Source organism: Phragmites australis, chromosome 6 (assembly GCF_958298935.1).
Source record: "Phragmites australis chromosome 6, lpPhrAust1.1, whole genome shotgun sequence".
Lineage (NCBI taxonomy): Eukaryota > Viridiplantae > Streptophyta > Magnoliopsida > Poales > Poaceae > Phragmites > Phragmites australis.
In genome coordinates this window covers 43,019,688-43,030,611 of record NC_084926.1, presented here as the reverse complement: position 1 = coordinate 43,030,611, position 10,924 = coordinate 43,019,688, and the positions used below count along the sequence as shown (strand labels likewise).

General features: G+C 46.7%; 1 protein-coding gene and 1 pseudogene across 1 annotated transcript; both read right to left on the bottom strand.

Annotated features, from left to right (window-relative positions):
* Nucleotides 1-834: 834 nt before the first annotated feature.
* LOC133923256 (receptor-like protein 3) lies at nucleotides 835-6,652 on the bottom strand (annotated as a pseudogene).
* Nucleotides 6,653-7,764: 1,112 nt separating this feature from the next.
* On the bottom strand, nucleotides 7,765-10,064 carry LOC133922652 (receptor-like protein 3). The gene has a single exon (XM_062368064.1). It carries the CDS (start codon nucleotides 10,014-10,016, stop codon nucleotides 7,881-7,883), a length of 2,136 nt encoding a protein of 711 aa, XP_062224048.1. The 5' UTR covers nucleotides 10,017-10,064; the 3' UTR covers nucleotides 7,765-7,880.
* Between the last annotated feature and the right edge of the window lie 860 nt (nucleotides 10,065-10,924).

Here is a 10,924-nt window from a genome sequence, read left to right as displayed (position 1 = left end):
AGGATGCTACCTTCTATCTCTCACAGTAATTTCATCTAAAAAGTTAATTGTATAATTTTAATTGAGTAGAGACAAATTAAAATATAAAAATAAAAAATTCCATCCCTCATCGGGCTGCAGGCGAACCACCTCCCAGTTCTCCGCCCAGTCCACGCGGAGCAGCAGCAACGGCGGGCGGCGGCGCGGGGGAATCAATGCGCGCGCGCTCCGGCGTACGTTGGCCGGGAGCTGGGGAGCGACTCAAGCCTGCGGATGCGGGGTGCCTGACGGCGGGGCCCATCCGGTCTCCGGTGACCTCTGCTCCCAAGGTAAAAAAAATGCTGTAAAGGTCTCGCAGTTACTACGGAGCAGACGCAAATCCGCGTCCTAGCTATTTAGAACTCTGCGATCTCTACTTGAAATTTTACGGAGATTTACGACTCTGATAGCTATCTGTGCAAATCTTCCGATCCACTGTTGAAATTCTCGTATTAAACAGCAAGAGTAGATTTGGTTTCATCTTGCTCGCTTGTATAATTTGAAATGCAACATGGTTTATATTTCCTGTGAATATACATTATGATTAATTTTAATTGGCACACTAGTATCGCTTAACCGGATAGTTATCTCATGTTCTTACAAGTTAGGTTGTTATAATATCGAAGCACGGTATAGTTTGAACTCTGAGCTAGCTACTAATTTCTTTCAGCGTGTACTGTCAAAAGGAACTCTTTTCAACTTGCAATGTAATTTTCACACATGTGACAGTATACTTTTAAAATATTTACAATGTCTGGAAAAAGACATAGATACATAATATTGGCCTGCGGCTGTTGTCCACAGGTTCCAGGTGACTTCAGCCCAACTTCGTGTTACATTCTACACCAGTCGTTCCATCCTTCAATTTGCTTCCAGCCTCATATTTTTGGAAAAAAAGAACTGGCTGAATGCTGCTGATGCCAGAGGTTTTGATCTTGCTTGGGGCTAGGGCGGGTCCACTGACTTGGCCTTGTTCAAATGAAAACCACTGGAGATCACAAGTTCACAACATGCGTGTAGTTGGTGATAACAACTGCAAAGCTGTGGTAGTTTGCTGAGAGGCTCAGTTACATCCATTGCCTATCTTCAAGCCAGGACATATTGCTGAAGCACGTTTCTTAGCCAAAATATCTGGATAGTACCATCTGATCATATAGCATTCATACTCCAACAAAAACACCAAAGGCGAAAGCAAAGACGATGTCACCAGTCACCACCACACAGTTTTGTGGAGACAGTGGGCGCAGGGGCTGCCTCTACTGAGTTACAATAGTGAATAAGCGGGCCACACATCTTTGGGTTCCCAACAAAGCTAGTTGGAAACGTACTAAACTGACCTCCAGTTGGAATAGGACCTTCTAGGTCATTATTAGAAATGTTAAAATCAGAAAGGAAGTGAAGGTTTCCCAATGCAGCAGGGATTGCACCTGTCAGATGGTTGTTAGACAAGTCTAATACCTGCAGGTTCGTGAGGTTGCAGATTCTCCGTGTAAGTTGTTGAAACTCAAGTCGAGTGAAGTGAGTGCTTTCAAATGACCAATCTCTGGCGGAATCGGACAGTGAGCTCATTATCGCCTAGATTCGTCACTTTAGGGCAATAATTGGCTTTGCGGTATTGAAGTGATGGAGTCATATAAACAGGCAGCGGAAGTACTTGGTCTGAGAGGTCTGCAATCTTCTCGGATTTTAGCATTGGCATCTTCATCAATGCTGTTGGGATCTCCCCTGTAAGGCTGTTATTGGACACGTCTATAATGGACAAGAAGCTTAAGCTGTTGATCCTGGCAGGTATGTGTTAAGTACCCAACCAAGGAATCACCCAAATCAACACTTTCACACTCAAATCCGCAAGCACCGGAAGCTATATTGATCAACTGGTTCGATTACACAACACAGTACAACTCGAGAGGAGAGAAGCACTCTAGACTGGGAATAGAGGAAGGAGGTTGGGAAAGGAGAACAGCAAGGGAAGGGGATCAGAGAAGAGACGTCGGGGGAGGAAGAAGAGCCGGAGGAAGGATAAGAACAGTAGAAAGGGAGAGAGCTGGTTCTGTTATTTCTTTGATGTCCGGTTCAGCTGGCGTTTGCTTCTTTTGTAGACCTATCCCAGCGAGCAGGGCCCCACTTGACAGCCTGTAGGCCAGATACGTGACATTCCTCCCCTCTTGAAGTTCGGCTTGTCCCCAAGCCGATGCTAAGACACCTCCGGGATCCCATGACAGCTGGAGCTTCTTGATGTCAGACACCCATGTAACATCTGTAGCACCACTCCTCACCCAATTGATGAAACTCAACAGAGAGCCACGAGTCATACCATTCTGCCATTCATTTTGCCATAATATGATACCCATAGAGAAGATATAGCACTTCACCTCAGCAGGATTTGTGTCATGCCAAAAACTCACTCCTTCAGTTAATTCCTGTCCAAGTGCAACCACAAAAGCAACAAGTAACTCAAACTGTATCTTCTCATTGTCCAAATGGTCCTGATACTTGTGATACTTGAATATGCCATCTCTCAACCTGATAAGCCACCAGTTTTCCCACAACTCGGACATAACCCCTTTGTTGGCATTGACAATCATGCGCTCCTCTGCAAATCCCTGAAATTGGTACCCTGCACAGCAGCCCTCACAGCACCCAACACATACCACCATGCTGCTGCTGCCCAATTCATCATGCCAAGTAGACCACGACTTCAACTCCACTTCAGCCACTTTTATTTCACTGCAACCTTCTTTGGTGAAACCAAGGAACAAGAATATACAGTCAGGTAGAGTCTCACCAACAGACCTCAGATCAGCCACAAGTCCTGCAAGTACTACTGCAGCCATTCCTTGTACATAGTCATGAAAGACCGGTGGTTTGCCCTGCACTTCTCAAGAACCTCTGTAATTATATCCTCAAGGTGAAAAATGGCAGCAATAATCTCTGTAATCATCTCTTCCTCATACCTGCTTTCAACAACAACCCTCAACACCAGCTTCTTAAGCTTGTTCATTGCTGAAAAATGCTTCAACCTTGATAGAACAGCAGAACCAAGAGGCTTATCAGGTGCCACCGCATCATCAACAATCCATGGGTGACAAAACCTCAGAATTTCCATCTTCCACGCCACAACTGTTAAGCCAAACTGGCTTCCTGTGTTGAAGTTTGGCTCCCGGAATCTCCCTGACCAATGTTTCATTCAGAACCTGGACAACAAGACATGTGCTCTTCTTTGTTTTTGTGTATCTAGCAACCTGGACAGTAAGATATTCTCCATTGTTTAGCCAGTACCTCTTGCAATCATTGACACCGGAAAGATTTTTCTGTTGCCATTCCTCTTTGCTAAGAATTTGCACAAGACTCACCCTAGCAGGCTGATTTCCCTCCAACAAATCATCCTTCAATGGTTTCAGCTCAAGCAATATTCTCGCCATTGGACTTGCATCAATTTCAAATTCACAAGCACTCCCTCTTGACAAAACTGAATAAACATCAATGTACCTGCAATTGGCAAGGCCATGTGTTTCCTCAGCGTAGTGGGCGATTGTGGCATCGATGAGGTTGAACCGCATCTGCCCGGTGTCCAACATGTTCCGTCAGGTGAGCAGCTCGAGCAGGTAGCAGAAATCACTGGAAGTGGGCAGTTGCGGCGGAGGCCACCGAAAAGGTTGAACTTGCGCTGACCGGCGACGGTGACGTCGCCCACCTCAACTTCGTGGCACTGCTGGCGCGAAGGCATGATGAGTGCGGAGACGAGGCATAGGACAGGGAGTTTGAAGTGGCACAACGCACGGCGAGGTGGTGAGCATGTGCCCGGGCTAAGTCGTCTCGGAGTAGTTGAGGCCTCTCATCGAACACCTTGTGGGCGTGGTTGCCCGGTGCACAGTGAGGTCCACGCGGACATCGTCGAGGTCGTGGCGTGGCTCCTCACGCTCGGCGTCGAACACCTTGTCCGCGGAGGGTAGCTTGACGTTGTCAGCGACGATGACGGGGGTGCCGTAGGTAACCACGGTCTTGACCAGGCGCAAGCCCTTCGGCGTGCTCAAGGAGAGGGCGACATTCGCTGGCGCGAGCGTGTGGTGCAGAGGCCGCATCGTAGCTCTAGGGGCCACCTCGTCGACTGGTGGTGGAGATGGCAGCTACTGCCGTGGTGGGGAAGGCTGTGGTGAAGCAGCGGCAAACGAGATGTCCACGGACGACGAAGTGCAGCGGGCGATGGTCGAGGGCGTGGCTACGACGGTATACGCCGGAACGGTGATGGATGTAGGCGTGTTAGATGTAGGGGTCGATGCAGCTACCGGTGCGGGTGTTGACACGGCTGAAGACACCGACACAGATGCGGACATCGACGTCGCACGGGCTGGCGCTGGGGTAAAAGATTGCACGTGCTCGATACTCAACTGGCAACATCCATCCCATATATTGCGATAATGTAGCGCGTTGCGAGTGTGCACGACATCGCAGCACCACCGGAACTTGATGAAGGCCTCTACCTTACTTTCGCTGCACCCAATAGTCACCCGAATGCTCTCCACGCCGAACGGGCTGAATACCTGCCGAAGTACCTCCGTGGTCACAGGGTAGAGCACAAGGCTCACCGTGATATGAAGGATGGATCGGGCAGGAGCAGTGGGACAGTGGGACAGGGAGTGGCACACGTAGTCGAAGGGGTGGAAGCCGACGAGATCTCTGAGAAGGTTGAAGTGGGCGAGGTTGTGATTGAAGTTGGCGCCGATGTTGCCGTCACGCCAAAGTGGTCGCCGAACTAGGGAAGCGGGCGTGCGAGCTGAACATCCAACACACAATAACTGTCATAGAAGTTGCGCCCGTGGGTGGCTCGTCGAGCTTGCTTCGCTTCCCAGCTCGACCGGAATTGAACCAAGGCCTCAACACGCCATGTGGTCGACGCCGCGAGCACCTGCACCTTTGTAGCCTCATAGACGTCGTATACCTCGTGCAATACCCCTTCGGTCACTGGGTACAGCACGAAGCTCACAGTGATGTGAAGAAGAAAGCTCGAGGTATGTCAAGTCAGTTCAACATTTCACTAAACAGGTGGTGTGCACCGCTACCACGAACACCTCCGACGACGAAATTCATGGCCATCGCTCCACAGCTCCAGGGATCGACGGCTCTGATACCAATTGTTACGTACCCAACCAAGCAATCACCCAGATCAACACTTGCACACTCAAATCCGCAGGCATCAGAAGCTATATTGATCAACTGGTTTGATTACACAGCACAATACAACTCGAGAGGAGAGAAGGGAGGTTGGGAAAGGAGAACAACAAGGGGAGGGGATCAGAGAAGAGACGCCAGGGGAGGAAGAAGAGCTGGAGGAAGGAGAAGAACAGTAGAAAGGGAGGGAAGCCGGTTCTGATATTTCTTCGATGTTCGGTTCAGCAGGCGTTTGCTTCTTTTGTAGACCTATCCCTGCGAGCAGGGCCCCACTTGACAGCCTGGAGGCTGGATACATGATAGTATGGGTCCAGTGAGTTGGTTGCTGTATAAAAATAACTCTAAAAAATTTGAGCTTCGATAGCCAGTGAGGTATTTTTCCAGACAATGAGGAATCAGCTATGGAAAGAACCTGAAGATTTTGATAACCATCGACTGTTTCATCTTCTGGCATGTTCTCGCCTTTGAAGTTGGTTCCCATCAGCAAAGTAGTAAGGTTTGGAGAGCTCTTGAGGACCCAAAGTGCATTTGTGATATTCGTGAAGGAGTTATTAGTGAAGGATAGGAACTTGAGGGACTTGAGATTGCTTATTCTTGGTGAAAGTTGACCGTGGAAGTTGTTGGAAGATAGTCTCAGCATAATAAGATTGCTGCAAGAGTATAGGTTCTTTGGAACTGTGCCAGTGAACTTGTTTGACCTAAAATCTAAGAATTTTAGATTAGATAGGGTGGAGAAGTTGACATTTGTGAGTTCTCCTTGGAAGTTGTTGCCCTTGAGGATGATGGTTGTGAGATTCGAGCAATTGCTCAGAGCTAACGACAACTCTCCAGACATGTTGTTACTATCTAAGTGAAGCTCCTCCAGCATCTTGAGCTGCCCAATAAAATTCGGTATCTTGCCATTTAGCCCATTCCCCGCAAGATCAAGGATAACCAAATTGCTAAGTTTGGATACATTTTCAGGAGCAAGTGTTCCTTGCAAACGATTATTAGGGAAATAGTGGTGCTCTAGTGAGGTAAAGAGCTCAGCCGGGAGGGTCCCACTAAGTTAGTTATGACAAGCTTTGAGCACTCTCAACATAGAGCAATTACCAAGCTCCGGGGGTATGCTACCATGGAATTGGTTGTAACTGAGGTCAAGGACCACAAAAGATGGCTTGTCAGCACAGACCATGCTCAGAATTTTCTTAGTGAAGCTATTTTTGCTCATATTAAGAGATGCCAGATTCTTCATGCCCTCCAATGTGGTGCATGGAAAGTGTCGTGTAAAGAAATTGCTTGAGATGTTAATTACCTGCATGGCTTGACCAGGCATCGATGGCAGCTCATGGAGGTCACCATTGAGCTTGTTGAAGCTGACATTGGTGCAGCGGCGACCACGGCTGGGCGTTTGGAGTGCATCAGGGCAGTAGGTCCTGTGCCTCGCACTCCCAACTCCCAAGGTACATTGCGAAAACCTTGTGGGTTAGGGGGGACTTTGGAGACCCGTAACCAGCGAACTTCTCCTTGCCCAAAGTTTTAGTGGGGTACTTTCTTGTAAGGAACTGTTTGGCACATAATCAGTTTCGATTCTCCCCTGATTCGGGAGAATCGGTTGCCAAACGGGGCGAGGGGAAAACGTTTCCCTGAATCAGGCAAAATTAGTGAAACGGGGTGGGAGGCATTTCAGCCGATTCTCATATCTCGTTTGCAACCTTGCCCTCGTCCAACGCCAGGCGCACCGTGCCTGGTCGCTACCCGCCGCCCGATTGTCGTGCCGCTTGCTGGGCCGCCACGCTTGCCCGCCGGGCCACCTACTGGGTCGTCATGCTGCCCGCTCGGGCCGCCGCGCTTGCTCGCCGCTCGCCTGCCACACGGTCTGGAGAGAGAGGGAGATGAGTGGATAAGGGGTGGAGAGAGATGATGAAGGAGATAAGAGAGAGATTATTTGTGTTAAAAGAAAAGTGAAATAAATATTATTTGTATTTAAAGAAAAGTCAAATAAAAATAAAAAATAGCATATGAGTCAAGGGTAAAATGGTCAATTACACCACTATCCTCTCTGAATCCAGACAGCTAGCCAAATGGTCTCCTTTGGTGATTCTGATTTACCAGAGAAACGTTTCTAGGGAGAATTTGGAACTGAAACGTTTTCGGGAGAATCTGGATCCTTACCAAATGCGCCCTAAGATCTGTTGAATTTTTTTTATCTCCTTCTGACCCTACAACATCCCATTTCCTGCCGATTTTGTGCAAAAAAGACGATGATGTTTGTCAATGATTTTTTTTCTTGCTGTGCTCTATGCTGCAAATTATGGTTAGTCGTACATTTCCCTTGTTTACTAGTGCACAACTAAATTAAGCATGGTTAAATACGTTATTCAGAAAGCAATTACATGACGAGATTAAAGTTACACAGGATCACTAGCTCACATCAAGATTGAAGTACCGATACATTTAGAGTTTTAGACTGCTTCAGTAATTCAATTCAAATTCATCTCACATCGTTACATACTTTTACATCTCCACCAAAGGGATCAATCTTCAGTATTCTCACAGGAATACCTTCCAGTTACATTTTTTATTTCATAAACCTTAGTATTAGCTAAATACGAATTTACAGCTAGAGGAAGCTTGTAGACTGGAGCTGTGGTTAAACCTAAACAACAAAACATCGTCACAAACCACAAACCCACATGTAAGTAGAAGTATGACTAGCCAAAAATCCTTGATAACACTATCTGATCATAGAGCACCCCTACACCAAAGAATGCACCAAAGGTGATCACAAAGATGACCTTTTCAACCGTTTCATCAGTTTGTTTTATGGAGAAAATTGCTTCTGCTGAACCACAGTGGTGGGCAAGCACAGGACCACACAACTTTGGGTTCCCATCAAAGCTGGAACTTGGAAACGTGCTGAGCTGGCCGGTGATTGGGATAGGCCCTTCTAGGTCGTTGTTAGAGATATTGAACTTAGAAAGGAAATGCAGATTGTTTAGTGCGGTCGGGATTTCACCTGTTAGATGGTTGCCAGACAAGTCCAGCACCTCAAGGTTTGTGAGGTTGGAGATCGATTGTGGGATCGCTCCAGTGAATTTGTTGGAGTTCAAATTGAGTGAAATGAGTGCTTTTAACTGACCAATCTCTTCGGGGATCACACCAGTTAAGTTATTGAGGCCCAGATTCAGCATTGTAGAGAAAGAAATGATCATGCGGTATTGTCTTGCTTGAGACTTATAAACAGGCAGCTCAAAGGCCTTTGGTGCAACCTTATCTGTTTTTAGCATTGGCATGCCCATTAAAGCTGTTGGAATTTCACCTATAAGGCTGTTGTTTGATATGTTTATATGGAATAGGAAGTTTAGGCTGTTGATCCAGTCTGGTATTGATCCGGTTAGTTGATTTCCATACAATAGCAACACCTCCAAATTTATGAGCTTCGATAACCAAAAAGGTATTTTTCCAGATAAGGAACAGACATTTATAGCAAGAACCCGAAGATTCTCAAAACCATCAATACTATCATCCCCTGGCATGGCCTCATCAAAAAAGTTGTGCCCAATTAACAAGGTGGTCAGATTCCTGCAACTCCCTAGGATCTGAAGTGCACCTGTGATATTTGAAAGGGAGTTGTTAACAAGTGATAGGAAAGTGAGGGACTTCAGATTACCTATTCTTTCTGACAACTGGCCATGGAACTTATTGGAAGATAGCCGCAGTGCTGTTAGATTGCTGCATGAATAGATGCTTTCTGGAATTGTACCATTGAAGTCGTTCCGCAGAAGATCTAAGGTTTTTAGATTTGGTAAGTTGGAGAAATTGACATTGGTGAGTTCTCCGCTGAAACTGTTGCTCTTGAGGTCGATGATTATGAGATTTGTGCAGTTGCTCAGAGTTGATGGAAGCTCCCCAACCATGCTATTGTGGTCCAAATGGAGTTCCTCTAATCTCTTGAGCTCATCGATGGAGTCTGGGATATTTCCACTGAGATTATTCCCTCCAAGATCAAGGGTGGCCAGATGTGTGAGCTTGCTGATGCCGCCGAGTGATCCTTCTAAATGATTATTAGGAAAAGAGAGGTGCTCCAACAAGGTAAGATTGAAGAGTTCATCAGGAAGAGTCCCACTGAGGTTATTGTTCCCAGCGTTGAGAGATGTTAGCATGGAACAGTTACCGAGTCCTGCAGGGATGCTTCCATTGAATTGGTTGTAGCTGAGATGAAGCACAGCAAAGAATGGCGCGCTGACACATAAGTTAGTTGGTAGCTGCCCAGTAAAGCTGTTGTTGCTGGCATTGAGTGCAACCAGATTCTCCATCACCTCCCAAATGGTGGATGGAAACCGTCCTGTAAACAAGTTGCTTGAGATGTTCAATACCTGCAGAGGTAGGAGGGTTGAAGATTGCAGCTCCTGTAAATCTCCATCGAGTTGGTTGAAGCTGACATCAAGGACAATGATGGTGTTGGAGGACACCAGCTCCATTGGTAGGCCTCCGGACAACAAGTTGTGGGACAGGTTCAGGCGCAGCAGTCCGGTGAGGTTGCGAAGGGACGCTGAGATGTGTCCCTGAAGGCTCCTTGAAGCCAGGAAGACATCGGTCACCGTCCGATTTGAATTGCAGGTGATCCCTTCCCATTTGCAACAATCTTCTTCATTCTCCCATGAACCAGTGAGGCCACTGTCGTGGCAGAGCTCAGCAACGAACTGGAGCAAGGATCCCTTCTCCTGCTCGGTACATGATGTGGCAAGGGAGGCCAAGGAGAGAAGCATCACGAGGGCACAGCCTAATTGTGGCATGGATAACATGCTGATTTTGCTGTTGCATGAAGAACGGGATATTGGCTTCATGATTTCTCTCGTGACACTATCGGAAGTTTTCTTGAGGGAATGTGGAGCAATAACTGCCCAATGTATGTATTCAGTGATGTTTGCTCTTTAAGTAATCAAAGTATTTAACTTTTGAGAGCTGGCGAGCCACTTTGAAATTTGTCTAGTCCACGGCCTGTGCTATCACTCTAATGAGGTCAGTCTATTTCTATTGAAATTTGACCGACCTTGCTGTCAAAGAAAACAAGACTTGTTGGCCGATATGATGGACCTGTCGATTGTTATTATTCAAGAACGACCAAAGACTTTATTTGCATTGGAATACCAGTTCCTGCACAGAAATATTATATGCATCTGTCAAATTTTTATTTTGCAACGTTGCTATGTCTATGTATTTCACAAGAAAGTTCATGTTAGCTGGACGCTGGTACTGTTTGCAGAAACGCCCCAAAAAAGGTACTGTTTGCTGAAAAGATATTTCTGGAAATGATAGAATGTTGGGCAATACGCATATACAGGGCTGGTTGACTGAGGGATGGTAAGTTCAAATTATTTAATGGAGAAATCCAGTCCCTTAACCCGGTCAAAGATTTTGATGGAGAGAAGAGAGCTCCTTGGCCTGATGCGTTTATCTTTCACTGGTTCTGGAGTCTGCCGACTTTGTATTGTCATTATCATTCATTGACACGAACTTGGCTTTATTTTTGTGTTGGTGAATCGTGCAGCGAACGTTTGCACTTGCCTTTCAAGTTCAAGACGCGTTTTCAGCTTTTCCAAAAGGAGTGGTTAATTCGTCGGAAAAAAAAAGGAGTGGTTAATGTCAGAGTCAAGAGAGTCGGCAGGCTACTTGACTACATGGCAATGGGCACTTGGCAGTTAGTGGTTTCTAATCCTTGACTAAGGGGCCTGTGTCTGGGACTCTGTGATCC